Source organism: Colius striatus, chromosome 16, assembly GCF_028858725.1.
Source record: "Colius striatus isolate bColStr4 chromosome 16, bColStr4.1.hap1, whole genome shotgun sequence".
NCBI lineage: Eukaryota > Metazoa > Chordata > Aves > Coliiformes > Coliidae > Colius > Colius striatus.
Genome location: NC_084774.1, coordinates 5,542,579 through 5,562,069, shown reverse-complemented (window position 1 = coordinate 5,562,069; position 19,491 = coordinate 5,542,579). Strand labels below are relative to the sequence as shown.

Genomic DNA, 19,491 nt, shown 5'->3' with positions numbered 1-19,491 from the left:
AAGGGCATGCTTGTGTTTGTCACACTGAGTATTTTGTACATTCCAGCTGCACATTTACACAATAAGCTTAATCTTTGCTCTGCAGTATCAATACCAGCCAGTCAACCGGCACAGACTGCAGTTGAACCAAACAACTGTGTGATCTTCCTAATTATAGATCCGGTTTGTACTGCTCCGTGGTGTTTATACATCAAACTGTAAATACGTTCTGGGCACTTTTTCTGAGTTGTTTTGTTGCCTGTTCCTGATGTTGTAACATGGTTTAGAAAAAAGTCATCTGAGCAGCCAGCGAATACAAGCAGGTCCCTGTTGCCTGTTTGTCTCTGACAGCTGAGGTCAGATATTTTGCTCAATAGATGTTTTTTTGTGGTTTTTTTTTTTTGTCAGAAGCATCAGTGTGCAATACATGTGAGGCAATAGCTTGCATCTCTTTCAAAACGATCTCTTTGGAAGTATTTAAACCATTACTTTAGAGGCAGAAGTGCTTACTTTGGTCAGGAGGGTATGATATGTAAAAAGTTTAGGGCTGATTGACAAAATTTTGAAGGACTGCAACTGGCTGAGGGCTCTCAGGAAATAAGACCAGGTCCCTGGATGCTGAGGCACGCAGCTAGGCAGAGAGTCAGTGAAATTGTTGCTTTAACTCTTAAAAGTTGGTTCCAAGCAGTTCTCACTATTCCCCCTTTTTTCTCTCTCTGTTCTGTCACACAACACCACTCCCTTTATCTGTACCTTAAAGAGGAGGAGGGAGTGTAGGTTTGGTTTCAGTAAACCGTTAAATGCCTTGGAAAGCGATTTTAACAAGTAATTCTCTTCCTTTTTCTGTCTGCTGTAAGAAGTGATGAGAGGGAAAGGGGAAAGCGATCAAGTGTCTGTGTAAGGTAGGAAGCTCTGCTACAAGTGTGAGAAAACCTGTGGCAGGGCTGGGCGATGGGGTGGGCTCTTTCCCTCGGACAAGTGTGCAAGTTAAACTGTCCCGTGTCGGCAAACGCTGGCGGGGCCGAGTTCCTCGGGCTGGGCCGAGGATTAAAATCCTGCGTTAACTAACCGCGGGTGCGAGGCACTGCGGCTCCCAGCCCCGCTGCCCCTGAGCCGCGCGGCGCCACGCTGCCGCGGCCCGTCCGCTCTCAACTTGTTCTTCTCCCCGTGTGCCAGAAGAGGGATCCCCAGCCCCGGCGGCTCCGGGCCCGCGCTCCCCGGCGGCAGCGGCGAGCCCCGGCAGCGCGGGCAGCACCGCCGCCATGGCCCGGCGGCGAGGCCCGGGGCCGCCTCCTCGCGCCTCTGCGGCACCGAGACCTCCCCGGGCCCCTCTGACAGGTAAGCGGGGGCGAGGGGGCGGCTCTCGGCCGGTGGCTCCCCGCCCGGGGCTCGGCGCGGCCCGGCCATCTTGCCGCGGCGTTCCGCCCGTCAGGCGCCCGCGACGGAAGGGCCGGCGCAGGCGGCCGCGGCGGCCCCGCTGACTCCGCGCTGGCCCCGGGGGCGGGCGGGCCGTGCGGGGCTCCCGGCGGCTCCCGGCGGAGCTGCCCGGCCTCAGCCCGGCTGGAGCCGGGCCCGCACGCACGCTGTCAGCAGCAGAGAGCGGGCTACAGGGAAGTTCGTATCTTTATTGCATTAATACAAAACAGCGATGGGGAAGGATGGGGGAAGCAACAGGGATGCTGGTGCTGGCTTTTGGGGCTGCCACCCAGAGCCTGGGCTTCCTCCACCCACAAGTGCCTCAAGCACGTTGCTGTTTCAGTCACCTCAGGCCGAAGGAGTTCAAGCAATGCCATCACCCCCCTGGCTCAGGGCAGGAAACAGGCTTGATCTGTGCAGCAGCATAGACGGCAGCTCTGCAGCACAAACTCAGGCTGGTACCCCCCAGCATGGAGCCAGCACCCATCACGGAGCCTGGTGCAGAAACACAGGGATGGGTTCAACATCACTCAGCTGGCTCTCAGGAGCAGCTGACCCTTGAGTCAGCGTAGGGTGCTTCTGAAAGGCTCCAGGCCAAGACAGAGGAATTACTACAGAGGTCTCCAGGGATGGCATGTCCAGTTTGGAGCATCCCAGTAACCTCAACTCCTCCACACTCACATCAAGGGACAAGCTGGTATCCAGGTTTTTTTTTATTGCAGAGATCTCCCATCTGGATGCTGGCAACTTCCCAAGGGTTGAAAGATCACCAGCAAGCTCAGTGCTCTTGGAGAGCAGGCTGTCTAGCAGTTTGGAGTGCTTTTCTTCCTTGCATGGTGTTGAGGTGTGCTGTGATGCTATATCCATCAAGCAGCCACCTCTGCTGAGATGATCACAAGGCAAACCAGACAGGTCAAGGGTGGCATGACCATGGTGGATCTTGCAGAAGCAGGCAAGACTGATGTCAGAGATACCTTGAGTCAGGCAGTGAAGGTCAGTCTTCACACAGCTGCTCAGAGACTCTGGCTGCTTGACAAGACACGGAGAATTGCCTTTTGTCATGTTGTCTGAGTCCATGAGAAGCTCCCAGGTGTCTGGTTTGGAGGCACTGCTATTGTTCATGGAATAGCTGTTGACAGGAGAAGAATGGCTGGAGGTCCTGGCCAGAAACCCCTTTTCTAGTATTTCCTTTATGTCCTGGATGCTGGTAGCACTCCTTTTGCTGGACAGCATGTTGCAGAATCTCACCACTGCCTGGTTTAGACTAGGATACTCCTGTTAGAACAAATACATTCTTGTTCTTTACTGCTTACTGAAGAGTAATTACATGGAGTAACATAACTATTCTCCACTTAATCTTGTCTCATTCTCACTTGGGAGAGTGAGGAGCTGAGTGGGGTTTAGGACAGGTAGGTGTGCATCTAGCCTGTCATTGTCTTCTGGAGCAACACAATTGCACCAAGACCTGTTTGCTGGTCAGAGGTCATTGTGGAACATCCCATGAGTAGTATTTGTCCAAACTGAGCTTGTATACCATTACTCTTAGCTTTGTACCCCTGGGTGTAAAGTCTCAGTGAACCTCTCAATCTCCTAATGGCTCTAAGATGAAGCTGTTTTTTCCCCAGAGATATAGGGCACTTTATCCTTGTTCCTTGTATCAGAAGGCCATTAACCCCAGTTAGAATCCTTTTAAAATAGAGACTGTGGTAAGGATGGGAAAGGTTTAAGAGCAGCTCTCATCCCTGCTGTACTTTCTAACCTGTGGGGTCCCACAGCCCACACAGGGCACTGAGGAGATGCATCCTCATTCTATATGCCCTACCTTCTGCTCTGGGGCAGGAGATTCCTTCTTCATAGTCCTTCTTCACATAGGAGGAGTTTCTCAGCACTAGCTCTGTCAGCAGCTAGTGCCTTCCAAGTATTCCCCAGCGAGAACTGGGCAGATTACATAAGGCAGCTACTGTGGTCTGACGCTATTCTTACACTAAACACATTAAATAAGTTAAAAGGCTCCTGAAAAGGGGAGTGTGTTTTGTTGGTCTAGAAGGAAAGACTTTTTTAAGAGAGTAAAATACTCTTTCCTTAAAGACAATTAAAAAAAATAGTATGTGAGAAATACTAGGAAAATAACACATATGTGCTAAGGCAGCAGACTTAAAAAGCACTACTCACCTTCTACAGAATCCCTCTTCAAGATCTTGATCCTTGTTTTTACCAGTCTTCCTTCTAGCTAATTTATAGTTCTGGTAGTTCACTAATAGGCTAATTTCCTAATTAAGCTAGTTTGGAGGAGGGAGGGGTTTATTCTTTGCTTCTTTTAAAGTGCAGGGGCAGTGAGTGGTTGCCGTGAACTGGGTCATGTAAGGGATCAGCTGTGTTTGTCCCTTGTCAGCTGGGAGTGTTCATAGAAGCCGTGGTCCTCTGCTTCAGGTCACAATATTCAGGGGTGGTTGCCAACAAGGTGCTATCTCTCTTTAGTTTTGTGTTGATCGGGAGCACCAAGGTGCACGTGGCCGCTATAGATACTGTACAGGCACAGGAGATCGTGTGCTGTGTGAGGTGGGCCGGAGTCCCCGCTGCAGCTGTAGGAAGGGCTGGCTTGCTGGGGACCGGCTGTCCGCGGGGCAGCCGCTCATGCTGCTTTTCCTCTCCCGCTTCTCGTGGGCGGTGTAGCAGTGCCACTGCCTGGCCGCGGCTCGCAGGGGGAGATGAGCTTTTCTGTGCCTTCTGCCTGCCTGTCTAGAGAGCAGCAGAGCCGTGCTGCAACGGGCACCCTGCAGTGCACCGCTGGCATGAGACATGCTGCAAAAGCAACCAGGGCAAGGCGGCTGACTTTAATTCGCGCTTCGCCCTTCCCCTGTTTTGACGGGAGGCAGCTACTGGGGGAGTCCTGTGTCTCATGGCTGAGTGGCTGTGGCTTGACCACGGCAGTGCTGTGGCAAACTCCTTCCTAGAGCTAAGTAAGCAGGAGGGGATCTCAGTGCACCCCAAACACGAGGGATCTGCAACGGCTGTTGTAGGAGTGGAGGTGACGCGCAGGGAATCCTCCGCGGGGCTGCGGGCGCTCCGGGGTGCGGGCCGGGTGCGGGGGGCTCGGAGCGGCCGCCCGTCCGGCCCTCAAAGGCGGGTCGGGCGGGCGCCCTCCCGCGCGCGCCTCTTTGTGCGGGCGGAGGCGGCCCCGCGCATGCGCGGCCCGGCCCCGCGCGGAGGGGCGCTGCCGTTGGCGCGAGATAGGAAAGTGCCGCCGCCGCCCGGTGCTGCCGTCCTGGCCTTGCCATGGCCCGCCGTCCCCGCGGGTGAGTGGAGGTCCCTCTTCCCCCCTCCCGCGCCGCGGGCTGGCTCCGCACCTTCCCGCCGCGGCGGTGCAGGGAGTGCCGAGTTACCCTCTGCAGGCTCCTCTCCGCCGCGCGGTCCGGACGGCTCGTTCCCGCTCTCCGGCGGGGCGGCGGGCAACGGGCAGGGCCGCGATCCCGCTCTCCTGGGCTTCCCGTTCCGCGGGCCCTGCTCTAAGGATCCCCTCGGCTCCCCCCGGCAGCTGGGTGCGGGCCTGGCTGTGGCTGCGCGGGAGCCGGGGGCTGGCAGGGCGGGCTGGGGAGTCGGGTGGGTGATGTGTAAAGCCCTTTGGGGCTGCCCTCAGCACTGGCTGCCTGGCTTCTGGCTGCTCCTCGTATCCTTCTTTACCTCAGCAATCTGGGCGACTGATGAGCAGTAAAGGGGGGGGGAAATGGCTCGAGTTCCTAAATGCAGAGTCCTCCAGGAGGGACAGAATGGAACAGAATCACCCCTTCCCCTGCTCTCACTAGCCTCAAAACTACTATAGTGCACCGGGACCCTTTTAAACCTGGGGTGTCTAGGTGAATGTCTGTGAGGTGTCAGGGTTCAGTGCCAGAAGAGAGTAGATCTGAACCTCTGCTCTGTACAGGGCAGGTTGCTCTCTGGATCTCTGCATAGTGGAGTTTGCTCCCTCTGCTGCATTTTTATGGGAGATGGAAATTATAGTCTTTGTTTATTCATCTCTAGGGAGGAACAGGATGAGCTGCATTACCAGGATACCGACTCAGATGTGCCAGAGCAGCGGGACGGCAGATGCAAAGTCAAGTGGACACAAGAAGAGGTGAGTGAGAGCCTGGCACTTGGTGAGTGCAGGTGCTTTGGGGTGGTCTTCTGGTGTTGCACTCAGGGCTTGGGTGTCTGCACTCCAGCCCTCAGCTAGAGTAGCAGTCTTGCTGCTGGAGAAGACCGTGTGTCTTTTTATGCTGATGTGAGCTGTGGTCTTCATGAGGCTGGGAGGTTCAGGGGAGTTTGAAGAATAGCCCAGACAGCAAGAGCTCCAGCCACTTTGGCATATGAGCCTGAGTGAGGCATCCACTACCTGCAGCACTCTTGTGAGCATAGTAAGGTTACAGAGGATGGCTGAGGCATCCAGCAAGCTGAATTGCACAGTGGAAATATCTTCACTTTTCTTTAGCAAAGGCAGGGAGGGCTGTGACTAGTAGTGTCCTGTCTGGCAGCCTTAAATTAGTTGGGATATTATCTTTCCTCCTCCCATCATCATTGTTCTGTATGAAATCTGCAAGATACCTTGTCTTCCTGGAGTCTGAGCACCAAGTAAGGTGGTCTTTTTGCAGTAATAAAAGCCTCAGGCTCATGTTGGGCAGAGAGTTATTTCATGGCTCTGTTTGCCCAGCCAGAGCCCAGAGGTGAGGACATCTACAGCAGGCTTTTGGTGAGCTGTAGCAGAGTTTATGAAAGATGTGTGGTAGAGCCCTGTAGCACTGAGAGATGGTAGGTGCCCAGGCTAGTGGTGATACACTTAAACTTGTCAGCTTTCTTGGCCAGACAAAGGCAGTGACTGAGCTGGGAGATGGACTATCAAGTCAGGGGTGTACTGGGGCTGAATAAGCAGGTAGCCTTGGCTGTGGGGTTTGAAGCAGACTACTGGAAAAGAACTGAGCTCTTGTTTTGCACTCACTGCGTGATCTCACCCTAGTACAGAAACAAATGGTCTGCTGCAGCTGGGCTTCATGTATGGTGTGCTGATGAAGGACAGTGTCAGCCACCTTCCTCCCCTGAGAGCCAAAACCCCTCTTCTTTACAGTTCATCAGAATATCCATCTTGTTCTCTTGATGCCATCAGCTCAGGGTGCCTATGATGTGTTGCCTCAGTATATGTGTAAGTAAATGTCTATGTTCTTTGCAGGATGAGCAGCTGAAGATGTTAGTAAGACATTATGGCCAGAATGACTGGAAGTTCCTGGCCAGTCACTTTCCTGTAAGTAACTCCTTGCCCAGTTGGGAATTGTAGTGTTTGCATGTCTCTTCTTGTGCTCATTGTGCTGGTTCTCTGTAGCACCTTGCACAGTGGGATGTTGTTGTGTGACTGCAGCTCCAGGCTGTGCAACAGTGCTCTTTCAGGGCAGGGGGACATCCTTCTTGAATAGAGGACTTTCAAGGGTGAGTCTGTTAGAGCTGGGGTGAGAAATTTAAGTTCCTGTCCCTGCACCTGGTAACCTAATGTTAGTGTGTATTCTTTATGTGCTTTTGCAGGTTCTCCATGGGCCAGCCTGTGTGTGGGGACTGCTGTTATAGGGGTGTTTGGAGTGTCCAGTCTAACACAAGGCTGTTATTTCCTTTTCCTAGAACCGCAGTGATCAGCAGTGTCAGTACCGGTGGCTGAGGGTGTTGAATCCAGACTTGGTTAAGGGCCCTTGGACCAAAGAGGAGGACCAAAAGGTGAGTCAGAGCCCAGAGGATCTGGCTGTTGGAATGTAACTGTCTGTGGAGAGAATGGAGGTGTCAGACCCTCGTGTCTGTGGGTAATTCTTTCCAGTGGTGGATACCTGTGAGAGCAGCACTCTGACCTCTTCTGAGCTGGTTGTGATGTGCAGGAGCAGGTCTAGGCCTTTTCAGCTGAACACCTTCTTCCTTTCACACAGTACTGCCACAGCAGGTGAGAGCGCAGAAAAGGGAATTAATTCATCTGCCTACTGGCAGATCTCCACCAGACCTGGCCATGTTTGATCTAAGAGAAAATAAACCTGGCATTTCCTGTGCCACAGTAGACAGACTGAAGTGGATCTTAGAGGTCAGCTAGGTGAATCATGACTTCTGTGAGCCTGTTTCTCTGCTAATTCCAAAGTGACCTGAGGGCCCAGCTCAGACAGACTTGTCATCTTGATATGCTTAAAATAAGTTGAAATTCATTCCATCTTTTACCAGAGTTTTCTGATGTAAGTTTTGCTAGGCTGTGAGATTCTGTATAACACTTCTGCTTCTCTATTTCTTTCCCTTTTGGTCCTGTTACAGGCTGATAATGGTGCCATTTGCCTCCCATCTGTGTGTTATACCAAGCACGTTCTAGGGAAGCTTCCCATGTTGTCCTTCCATCTTTCTATAGCAGAGTAATTGCTGCCTGCTTTACTCTACCCATTGCATGTCCTGACTGCCAGCCTACCTGCCCTGTCTAGGCTGGGCTGCAGATTTCTCCTTCTGATACTGCACATGGCTTTGCCCTGCAAACACTCCAGCTCCTTGGCCTGTGCATCAGTTTGGTGTCTTTGTGCAGTGATCACAAAGTCTGTGCTTGATAGTCAGGATTCTGCAGCAGAGATATCTGTCAGGGGCCAAGAACTTTGCCTCTCTACCCATATATTTCAGCTGAGTGCAACTGGCCAGGGTAGAAATGCTCTTTGAGAACCCTTCAGCCTGCTATCTAAGATCGTGGTGGGCTGAACGTTGCAGCAGATAGATTTGTCCTGTCTATGCCGTGGTCATATCGCAGGGACTGAGAACAGATTTTGTGCCCAGAAGCATTTGCACCGAGCCTTGAGCAGAAGTAACAAAGTCCTGGGTAAAGGGCAAATGGTAAAGTGGATGGCTCTTAAGTGAATATGGCTTGTTTATGCTTTGGAGCTCTCACTGTGTGTCCTGGTGCCAGCAAGGCACAGAGCTGCAGCCCCTGGCATGTTCTGGTGTAGCAGTGTTGAAGTGAGGATGTGCCCATCAGGCAGACCAGTGCAGAGCTGATGAGGACTGTTGTCATGTGGCCGGGTCGTGAGTAGGAAGGAGGGAAGAGGAGCCTTGGAGCAAGTGGCACTTGGCCCTTGTTCAGAAATGGGCACATGTTGCTAAATCTGCACCCTTCTGCCCCACTGCACCTGCCAGTCTCCAGCCCCATCTTCTGTGAGGGTTGTCTACATTCAGAGGTGTCATGTGGCAAAATAGCTGCATGAAAACAACATCTTCCAGAAATTCAACTAGATTGTTGTCCTTGCAACATGAGAGCAACATGATTGTCAGTGGTGCATCCTTCCAGCTTTTTTCTCCTCAGGGGCCTTTCTCTGTGTGCCCTTATCTTGTCCCAAGAGGTGAAGAGCACAGCTGAAGATAACTGTATTGACTTCTTGCCCCAGTATTCTATTTCTTAATTTTTCTCCTGCTCTTTTCAAAGGTAATTGAACTGGTTAAAAAATATGGCACCAAACAGTGGACCCTGATAGCCAAGCACCTGAAAGGGCGGTTGGGGAAGCAGTGCCGGGAACGCTGGCATAACCACCTGAACCCTGAGGTGAAGAAATCTTCATGGACCGAGGAAGAGGATCGCATCATTTTTGAGGCCCACAAGGTCCTGGGGAATCGTTGGGCTGAGATTGCCAAGCTGCTGCCTGGAAGGTAGGATGTCTTTGCCCATTGGTGCTTTCACAACTGGGTGGCCAATGGAGATCCACGTGTTGGACTCACAGGATCGAGCTGGAGAGTGTGTAGGAGCTGTTGGCTGTTCTTTAAAGCTACTGTACATGATGATTTCTCTTTCTGCTTTCTCTGCAGGACCGACAATGCTGTGAAGAATCACTGGAACTCTACCATCAAGCGCAAGGTGGACACAGGAGGCTTCCTCAATGAAACCAAGGAGTCCAAGTCACTGTACTTGCTTGTGGAGGTGGATGACAAGGAGAGCAAAAGTCAAACGGGAACTGAGATCCAGGTACTGCACCAGCATGTTTGCAGCAGGGTCAGCTTCATTCTGTGCTTTCCCCCAGCTTCTTTCAACAAACTGACTCTTAGGAGTTCTCTCCTTTCAGGAGCTAAAGTTGCAGTGTAAGCCTAAATGTGTTATCCAGGCAGAAGACAGCAATCTGCTAGTGTGTTGTCTTGCCAATCCCAGCATTAGGTCTGTCTTGGAGACTGCTGTTTCTGGTGGGAAAGGGAGGCTGCTGCAGACAGTGTAGGGGGGCATGATGAAGAGGTATTGTGTTCCTTTCCTCTGAAAAAGGAAGCAGGGGAAGTACACCCAGTTATGCTTTTCATGAAGAAGGCATGCAGCTTTCAAAGGCAGGCTCTTGGAAAGCAGGAAATTTAGAATTAGTGCTACCTGCTCAGCTTTTGTTCAACTTTCTCCTGGGATACTCTGAAGTCAAATCTTCAATTAAACAGTCCTGTGCTCATTGGGTTGCCTGGGATCCTGCTCAGATGACATATGGGACAAAGCATTGAGGGTGAATGGGAGTGTGAAGCAAACTGAATGGCCGGGGGGAGTCCAGGCAGAGCTGAGTGTGTCCAGGGACTCTTGCTTTTTGCCCCCAGGACTTGACAGTGTTGCCTTAGTTTCTACTAATGGCTGGGCTTTCTTTGTTGTATGTGCAAAGACTGTCCTACCAAACTGGCCAGTCAATGTCTCTGAAATAAAGGAAGAGGATGTCAGTGATGAGGAAGTGACGGGCGTGCAGGAGCTGCCTTCGGAGCTGCCAACTGCTGAACTGATGGAGCAGAACCCTGAGGGGACCCCAGATGATGTGGTGCCTGAGGATGCCTCTTCATTTACCACATCACCATACAAGTGGGTTGTTGAAGCTGCCAGCTGTTTGTACCCGACATCTGTGCCAGCCTTCAATGAAGCTCTGGACATGATCGAATCTGTAAGTAACAGACCTTCACTCCTCCAGCTAATGCAGAGGGACTGATCCCCCCCGACTTTTCCTTTGAGTGAACTTTCTGGGTCCCCTTGCTTACCACCATGGGCTTCCTGAGGAGGGCTGGGTCTGTCATTTGCTTGCAGTTTCTCACTGTTTCTTTTCCAGAGCTGGATGAGGCCTTTCCAGCACTGCCAGTACTGCTCTGGGCTTGTGAATTCCCTAGGTGGGGAGCTGTGCATGGGTGCTGCTGTAGATGCTGGCAAACCTGATCTCAGGCCCTCCTTTCTCAACCAGCATTTATTTCATAATGGTTCACACCCATGCTCATGGGCTTTCCTTTCCTTGCTGTTATGAGATGGGACAGGCCAGGACAGACTGGATGTAGGCTAGGCCTGCTTGTAGTATTCAGGACAGACACCTTCACACTGGAGTGATGCCACCATTAGCTTGTAGTAGAGGTGACTCCACTGCAACTAGTAATTTTTTGGCAAGTCACTCAGCGTTTAGTTCCCCGAGGTTGATGAAGGCATGCCAGGGCAGGCTAGAGTCAACCCAGCACTTCACAGCCATCAGAGGGAAATGTCACTTCAGCCCCCACCCTTATGAGCTGTGAAGGATCCACTTTGCATATATATAGGAAGACTGTGAGCCTCTGACCAAGGCTGAATGGCCCATCTGGGGGCCTGTTTGTGGGTGAGGTCCAGCTGTGTAGCAGCTCATCTGTGCACTGCTGTGGTTATTTTTAATCATCTTTCAGCCACTTGCTTACAGCAGAGCCCTCTGTCCTGTCCAGCTGTATCTGTGTGTCCAATACTGCACGTTGGTGTTGGGTGACGGTCACTTCATTCAGCCTCTGTCCCCAGACCTATCCCCAGCTGCAGTTTTTGTCCCCTCTGTGGGAGTGCAGCTGTTTGTGCAGCTGTGCTATGAACTGAACTGGGAAACCAACCTTGCCTAAACAGAAAAATCTGCCCTATGCACAGACAGCAGCTTTCAGCTGGGCCAGTTTCCTGGTCTGGCTCTGAGCTGTGCTGGCAGCAGAGGGGAGGAGGACTTGTGCCAGGCTTCTTGTAAAAGTTTGTGCAATCTCACACACCTGCTTATTTCACCTCTCAGTGCATCTCTGCATCTGCACTGGTTGGCTGCTCTGCTTTCCTTCCTGGGCTGCTTCTGATGGTTTCCCTTGCATGCAGGACCCAGATGGGTGGTGTGATCTGACCCAGTTCGACCTGCCTGAGGAACCCTCTGCTGGCAGCAGCAGTAGCAGCAACAGCCCGGTGAGGCAAAGCCCCAGCAAGCCAACGCCGTCCCTGCCCAGTGTGACCGAGTACCGCCTGGACGGCCACACCATCTCTGACCTGAGCAAGAGCAGCAAGGGGGAGCTCATCCCCATCTCTCCACACTCAGAAGTGAGCTTTGGCACGCCACCCTCTGTGCTGAAGCGGCAGAAGAAGAGGAAGTTCTCCCTCTCCCCTGTCACAGAGAATGCCACCAGCACCAGCCTTTCCTTTCTTGACTCCTGCAACAGCATGACGCCCAAGAGCACGCCTGTCAAGACACTGCCCTTCTCTCCATCTCAGGTATGAAGTAATAGCAGAGCTGAGTCTGCAGTCCTCTGCTTGGGCTTGATTGAGAGCTAATAAGCATGTTAGTGTTCTGTTCTCTTGCCTTAATGCCACGTGTTCCTATCAGCTCTGCCAGCCTTGTGTTTCTCCTCCCTTGGAAGAGGTGCACAGGGTGTGTGTCTGCTAAACCAAGATGCAGAGCTGGGTTCTGGCACTGCTTGTCTTCAGTGCTGCGCTTCCTGGGGAAGCAGCAGCCTGTGCCTGCCTCCAGGAATGCTTGCAGTGTAGGAGCCCAGCTGCCTTGTGTGATGGGCAGGGCAAGTGCCCACTATGAGGAAGGAGTGGCACTGTGCAGCTCTACATGTCTGCTGCAGAATCACTGGAGAGCACAGTGTCCCCAGGGTATTGCTGCCCCAGCTGCAGGTAGCAGAGTGGGCAACAGTGCAAAGTGGCTTCCTCTGTGTAGAACTCAAAGATCTCCGAGTTATTGTGCTTGGGAAAATGCTCCTAAGCTTGTCTGTTGCAAAAGGGACTCAGGATCTTTCAGCCTTTGTGTGACTCTTAAGTGTGCACACAGCTTTGTACATATGGTCCCCAACATGCATCGTCTTGGAGCACTGTAGTGTTCAAACCCACTAGCATCTTGTATTGATGTGTCGGAGCTCTGCCTATAACAGAATAAAGGCTGCTGTGTTACTGTGTTCTCCAGCACAGTTCCCACAACTGCTCTGTTGTTCAGACCCTGTCTACCTGTGCATTCCAGGCCTTCATTTCCATATATGAGAGAGACCTGCAGGACAGTCTTGACACCCAGGTTCAGGTGGACCTCAGATGCAAGACTAGCAAGAACTGGGAAAGCAGAGTAGAACCTGAAATAGGCAGCTTTGCAGAGTGTAAAAGACTGAAAGGCCTGGAGTGAATCTGAGGAGGCAAATGGCATGTCCTGCCTCTTGGGCTGAGCTTCAACCACCAGTAAATGTGACACACCTAGCTTTTCTTTCCCAATAAGTTCTTGGGTACAAACTTAGTTCCTTGTGGTAATAAAGATGCCATTTATTGGCTGTTGTGAAATAAAATCCTATCAGAAATGAGAAAGTTTGTTGTTTTCTCACACTTTAGCTTGAAGGCAGCTCAATGCAAAATCTTCCTGTGCACACTGTTGTGTTCCATGGATTTCCTTTGTGCTTGCCAACCTGAGGGCAGAAGAGGCTTTTGACTCTGTTTTGCTCAGCCTTATCTCTACCATTGCAAGGAGAGACTTCTCTCCCACTCTGTAGCTGCCTGTAGTCATATCAGCTCATCCCTTATGGGAAGGAAATGATCTTTGTAGGTTTGAGGTACCTTCTGACAACTTTCACACGTGTGTCCATGTACAGGACTGTTTGTGTCTGTAAGAGTCATCCCAGTTTGTACTGGGACAGATCTCTCTGTGCCACTGGGTGTGGGAAGATTGTCTGTACTCAGATTTTCTCCCATATTGAGGTAAAAGTAATGATTTGTGATACTGTACTGGGATGCTTGAGACTGAGTGTTTCTCTTTCTCCCCGCCTCCTTCTTTTCTGTACTGTGCAGTTCTTAAACTTTTGGACTAAACAGGATACACTAGAACTGGAGAACCCCTCTCTGACCTCCACACCTGTGTGCAGTCAGAAGGTGATTGTCACCACACCTCTGCACAGGGACAAGACTCCTCTGCACCAGAAGAACTCTGCGTAAGTCCTGTTCCTCCTCCTCCATCCCCACCTGAGCAGTGTCCTTTTCCACACAAGAGTCTGATCCAATTCAAACATGCCTCCCTCAGTACTGGGAGAGAGGCAGGGCAGGCTGGGGATTTCCTTAAATCAGTGTTTTTCCCCCAGAGACAGATGTTCTCTGAGCTGCAGGGAATAAGTGTCCTATCTGATTGGGCCTGTGGCCAAATGACCACTGTTGTGCTCAGCTGCTGGGTTGACTGTTGCCTTCCTTGTGTGTCTTTGGGAAACATTGCTGTGCTATGAGCACTGTGGCAGCAGGGAAGGGATTTCTGTTCAGATCCATCCCTTCAGCTCTACACCCACTGCTTTACCTGTTACTGAGGGCTGGGATGATGATTACCCAAGGCACTGTGCCAGGCAGATGAGAAGGGATGGTCTGCAGATGGCGTATTTTGCTGGTAGACTGAAGCAACGAGGTGTTGGAGGGTGCTGGCTTGGATAGCAAAACTGCTCTGTTGTTGGCATGGTCCAGAGCAGCTCAACTGTCCAGTTGGTGTGAGCAGGCTTAGCTAATGGAAGTGCATTTGCAGACAGGACTTCTGGTCCCGCTGTGACTGTCACAGGCCCAGACTGGGTCAGAGCAGATCCACCAGCAGAAGCTCTGCAGAGCAGGGCTGGCCTGCAGAGCTGCATGTTGCCTGTGTCAGGATGTTGTGCTGCTTTCTGACAACGATGCCTGGTAACTGGCAGGGAGGAGCAGCACAGCTAGCACGTGTGAAGGATGTTTTCCCTGCTAAAGGCTTCTCCATGCCTGTTTGCCCTGATCACACCCCAGGAATGGTCCAGCCAGGCAGGTGGCTCCTTGCTGCTGCCACATGAGTTTCTGCAGGTGACTTGTGTAATGAGAGTGCTTGGAAGGATGAGGGTTACTTTGTGAGGAAAACTTACAGCATGTCTGACCTTTTGCCTTTCCCTCTCTCTGCTGCTAGCTTTGTCACACCAGATCAGAAGTATGTGGTGGACAACACTCCTCACACCCCTACACCTTTCAAAAATGCCCTGGAGAAATATGGACCAATTAGACCTCTGGTAAGGACTGGGCAGGTTTGCCTCTTAGAAGTGGCAGAAGTGTAATAGATGCAAGTGAGACATGGGTTAGGTTGCAGCAGAGCTGTGAGCCAACTGCCACCTGCGTTATAACAACAGTTTGGTAGTGCCAGGCTGGGATGGGAGGGGTGGAGGGGAGCTTGTCACGCTGAATGTGTCCTGGTAAGTGGCAACAGGACTTTTAGCTCCTCTGTGAAAATGCCAAAGCCAGGGTGCAGGGTTTGGTTACTGATGACCTGGAGGAGAAGCAAGGAAACAGCTTACCTATGCATCCCTGAGGAGCCAAGTCTGTTGTTGTGGGAATGGCAGTTTCAAGTATCCCAGGCTTTCTGGGCATGGTGGTCTTGTGATGGCAAATTTAGGGTTAAGCTGGTATGTCTGTCATTCCTGGAGATCCTGTAAATCTGCAAAGATGACAGAAAGCTTGTCATACATTTTTCCATCAGGGAAGTAAATGAATCATCTCTGTGTTTGCCATCTCACTGTGAGCTCCCCTAATGCTGTTATCCCTTGAAGTAAATACTTGTAAGTCTGCCCAGTATAAAAATGGTGACTGTTTTGTGTGCTCTCTTCCATTTCTCACAAGCCACAGACTCCTCACCTGGAAGAAGACTTGAAAGAGGTGCTCCGAAGTGAAGCTGGCATCGAACTTATCATAGAGGATGATGTGAAGCCTGAAAAACAGAAGAGAAAGCAAGGGGTGGGTTGAATTTGCATCTAGTACCTTCTGCTGAGCTGCTCTGTGCTGTTGAGGGGTGAATTTGGTTTTGTTCATCCTGCTGTCAATGCCGAAAAGTTTTTGACCCATAGTTGCTGCCTTTTCATCAGCAAGAGGTTCCTGAAGTTAAGGCCTGCTTAAAATAAGTCCAACTGTGTCCTGGTTTATGCTGATCTTAGGGCTTTCTAGGAGATGCCACATCCCTACCCTCAAAGCAGAGTCTCATGAGAGACTCACAGCACCCTTGGAGTATGTGTGGCAAGGCTGTGAGCTGGTATGCAAAGTCTCTTGGCTTAGTTGCCCTAAGGGGCAATGGATATAAGCTGGAACATAAGAGGTTCTGAAGAAATACAAGGGAGAATTTCTTCCTTGTTGAGGTGAGGGAGCACTGACAGGGGCTGCCCAAATGGACTGATGTCCTTCTCGGGGGACATTCAAACCCAGCTGGATGAGTTCCTGTGTGCCCTACTCTAAGTGCTCCTGCCCTGGCAGGGGGGTTGCACTGGATGAGCTTTTGAGGTCCCTTCCAACCCTTAAGACTCTGTGATTGTGTGGCTTTTCATTCCTACTGAAAGGGGCTTCCTCTTCTCAACTGGTGACTTTTGGTGCCAGGAGGAGAGCACAATAAGCTGCTGTGCCTGTGGTGGGGAAGGTTGCAGCGTGCCTTCTTGTGGAGGTACTGGTGTAATGCAGCCCTGGAGTGATGTGGGCTTGTGCAGCCTGGGCCCTTAGCAGGGAGCTGAGGATGGGTTGGTGCTGACTCTCCTTGTTCTGTGTCTCCCAGTTACGCAGGAGTCCCATCAAGAAGGTCCGGAAATCTCTGGCCTTGGATATTGTGGACGAAGATATGACACAGAACATGCCAGCCCTTCCCAAGACTGTGTGTTTCAAAAGAGCCCAGGTGAGGGGTGCTGTGCTTAGAGCAGGGGGAGAGGTAGCTTCTGCTCCAAAGAAACCTGCTGCAAACCAACAGTGGGAGCTTTGTCACCTGCAGCTGCCTTTGAACAGTCCATGTGAATGTGGATGAAAGGCTGGACCTGTTAGCTGGCCTTTTGGCCATGCCAAGTATCAGCCCTGTTAGGGCAAATTAACTTGTTTTCTTATGTTTTCCTGTCATCTGCTTTGCAGCCTGTGAATTTCCTGTCAAGGTCCATGAGCCTTTCCTTCTCAAGCAGGAAGAATGACAGTGGTTTGCTCAACAGAGCCTTCGTGCAAGTACAGCCAGAGAAGATGTCCTGCAGAAAAATGCCAAGTCATTTCAGACCCCCAGCACCGGTAAGGTGCAGCCACTGCCTTCCCAGGGAGGGTGAGGTGGCAGGAGGGCTGAGGGAGTGAAGCTGCGTGTTCTCCTGTGTAGGCATCCCTATGCTGTTAGGGCTGTCTTTGTACCAGGCTTTGGAGATGCTGAGCCAGCAGTGTTGCTCTACGGCTTCCTCCTTTCTCCCTGCAAACCTGCCCTTTTACTGAGGCTCCACATCTCAGGGCTGGTCAGAGCTGTGGCCTGCTTTTAGCATGTTTGGCCCTGGAATCTGCATCCTGGCTCATTCCATCAGGAAACTGGATGATTGATTCAGTGGTGAAGTAAACCATCCTTTTTCCAGTGAGCACTCTTTGAATGGGCAACAGTAGGTTCGTGTTTTTGTTTATCTGAGCATAGCAAGTCTTGTGAGGTGCTCTATAAATGCTGTCTTTCCCACCTCTGTGATCTTTAGGATATTCCTAGGTTCTGGTGAAGGCTGTGTGCCATAGGCACAGACAGAGCTCCACTTGACAGTGTGCTGCCTTGTAACTTGTGCTGAGCTTGGTGCTATTAACAGCTGGTCACCTGTGGTGACAGAGTCCAGGTGTGCAGTGAAATCCCATTGCCTGAAGGCATCAGAGCTGCCTGCAGTGCTGCCAGGCACTCAGGACCTGTTGTTCTTGGACTGCTGTTGCCAGCAGTGACAGGTATTTATTCAGGAAGCTCACCTAGCTGTAGGCTGAACCTAAATCGGCCCCAAAGCCAGGCTGTGAGTGCATGGGATGTTGTTACTGGAAGCAAACGCTGGAGCTGGTGTCTGGTTCATTGCAGGGCATGTACAGGGGTATTTCCAGGTCGGGGCACTGGGCATTTCTTGGCTGTGTTATCAGAGGGTTTGCAGGGGTTTTCCTGGAGTGTGAAAATTCCCTTTTTTAGCATGCAGACACTGAAGCACACTTGGTTTTCAGCTCCTGCTGTGTGACATGGAGCACTGTTGAAACTGAAGCACCAAATTGCTATTAAAGGTGGTCTTTGACCAATCTAAACCCGAGCCTGGGCAGCTCCTGTAGGAATTGAACTGGTTGAGAGTAGTTTTACTTATTTTTAGCCTTTTAAAACAGGATGTTGACATTATATTTGTCCTCTCTCTTAACTCCATTGCACATGTGCTTTCTCTCGCCTCTCTAGATGACCAGGGCTTGGAAAGCAGTGGCCTGTGGTGGAACCCAAGATCAACTGTTCATGCAGGAGAGAGCTCGGCAGTTTTTGGGCATGTTGAAACAAAGTCACACATCAAGGACCTTAATCTTATCATGAAGGATTGTTCTGCTTTTATTTTATTTTTAAAATGTGGTTTTGATAAGTGGAGGGAAGGGGGAACCACAAGAAAAAAATATCCTCTGCCAGGCATTAGTGTGTGGGGGTGGCTTTTTCTCTTTTCGTTCCCAGTTAGATCTATATTGCAATAAATTGGGCTAACTGCTGGCTGATCTGTGGAATGCAAAGGTTAGGGATTATTCCAGAAAGGCAAATGAGGGAAGGTTGGAGAGCTAACAGCAAGACCTCTTGCTACAAGACCCAGGTTCTGCACAAGTGGAGGGATGGTGCTGTGATCCACCTTGGAGCCACGTGTGCAGTGGGTGCTGGAGCCCGGCCTGGCAGCCTGCCTGGACTTCGTACTGGCTGCCCTGGAACTTTGGAATGGCTTTTGGGAAGATTCCTTCATACCCTCTGTTTCCCCTTCTGGCTTTCTCAAGGGGATGCAGTTGTCCCCTGTTGCTCTAGGAAGAGGGAGGGTGTTGCTCGTTTGTGGGAGCTGGGGTTCCCTGTGTTCAGAGCTGGCCCCTCGCTCCCTGTGGGGCTGTTGGCAGTGCCCTCTGCAGGAGGGGAGCAGCAGGTGTTTCTCCTCAGGGCTGTAGTCCCTTTTCAAATAAACAATGGTGCTGATATTATACTCTCACTCTACTCTGACTCTACTTGAGGCTTTGCTGGGGTAGTGAGATGAAGCAAAGCACTGGTTTTCATGTGGGATCACTTCTTTATTGGCAGGTTGCCGAATTCCTGTTAGCTCCTCAGCATGGGGGAGAAGAGATGTTTTTTCCCCCCTGCGCCTCCTTTGGTAATTTTGTCAGCTGCTTAGAAATGATTTTAGTAACTTGATGGGAAAGTGCCATGGTGCATTTGAGTTTGGTGTGTCTGGGATCCCTGCAAAGCTGCAGGAGTTGATGGAGGCTGGCAGAGAGTGGTGGGCTGGAGAAGAGCACCAGTAGTGTGTGAGGTAACAGCCTCTTCTGTCCTTCCAGACCAAAGCTGCCTTCATGTAGCTGTTCCAGTGTGGTGACAGTACAGTGTCCTGTTTTGACATAGCCATGGATGGAAGGTGATGATTACAGCAATATATTCACTTTGCAATTGGAAAGGTGCTGGAAAAACGGAAGAGCAGCTCAGCAGTTACACCAGCAGATGAACAGCTCTTCTGCTGAGCTGTGCTGTCCTCTGCAAGCCACCAACTCCATCATGGAAGGTCTACTTCAGGCTTGGGGTGGCTGCACAGCAAAGAAGTAGGGAAGGGGGGATCTGTTCACTCCTGGGCCTCTTAACTGGGCTGCTGTCCCCAGTCTCTTTGCAGGGTGGAAAAACAGAGCAGGGCTGCATAAATCTCATTGGAAATAGTCCCAAAATCCTTATTGCAAACTCGTTAATAAAACCTTGGATCCTGAGAGATGAGAGAGTTTTAGAAACTGAGCTCATTCTTCATTTCTACAAGTTCAGGACCAAAGCAAATCCATTAGGTTGTTATGTTTCTGTTTCTTAGGGCATAGTCTTTGGAAAGATGACAGGGATTGCTTGTCTCAAAGGC

General features: G+C 51.2%; 2 protein-coding genes across 2 annotated transcripts; one reads left to right on the top strand and one right to left on the bottom strand.

Annotated features, from left to right (window-relative positions):
• Positions 1-1,881: 1,881 nt before the first annotated feature.
• On the bottom strand, positions 1,882-2,628 carry LOC133626986 (uncharacterized). Its single transcript, XM_062009428.1, has one exon. The coding sequence runs from the start codon at positions 2,626-2,628 to the stop codon at positions 1,882-1,884; it is 747 nt and encodes a 248-aa protein (XP_061865412.1).
• Positions 2,629-4,604: 1,976 nt separating this feature from the next.
• On the top strand, positions 4,605-18,583 carry MYBL2 (MYB proto-oncogene like 2). The gene is made up of 14 exons (XM_062009062.1): positions 4,605-4,691; positions 5,416-5,509; positions 6,596-6,667; positions 7,036-7,128; positions 8,846-9,066; positions 9,223-9,379; positions 10,041-10,310; positions 11,501-11,887; positions 13,445-13,584; positions 14,556-14,655; positions 15,260-15,373; positions 16,176-16,292; positions 16,520-16,666; positions 17,820-18,583. The coding sequence occupies exons 1-14, from the start codon at positions 4,672-4,674 to the stop codon at positions 17,946-17,948; spliced, it is 2,061 nt and encodes a 686-aa protein (XP_061865046.1). The 5' UTR covers positions 4,605-4,671; the 3' UTR covers positions 17,949-18,583.
• Positions 18,584-19,491: the final 908 nt, after the last annotated feature.

Bases quoted from the DNA above. Each gene is read 5' to 3' on its own strand.
- LOC133626986 (XM_062009428.1), bottom strand. From the start codon at position 2,628: ATGCTGTCCAGCAAAAGGAGTGCTACCAGCATCCAGGACATAAAGGAA.
- MYBL2 (XM_062009062.1), top strand. From the start codon at position 4,672: ATGGCCCGCCGTCCCCGCGG. The intron at 5,510-6,595 runs GTGAGTGAGAGC...TGTTCTTTGCAG, and splicing joins TCAAGTGGACACAAGAAGAG to GATGAGCAGCTGAAGATGTT. The intron at 13,585-14,555 runs GTAAGTCCTGTT...CTCTGCTGCTAG, and splicing joins CTGCACCAGAAGAACTCTGC to CTTTGTCACACCAGATCAGA.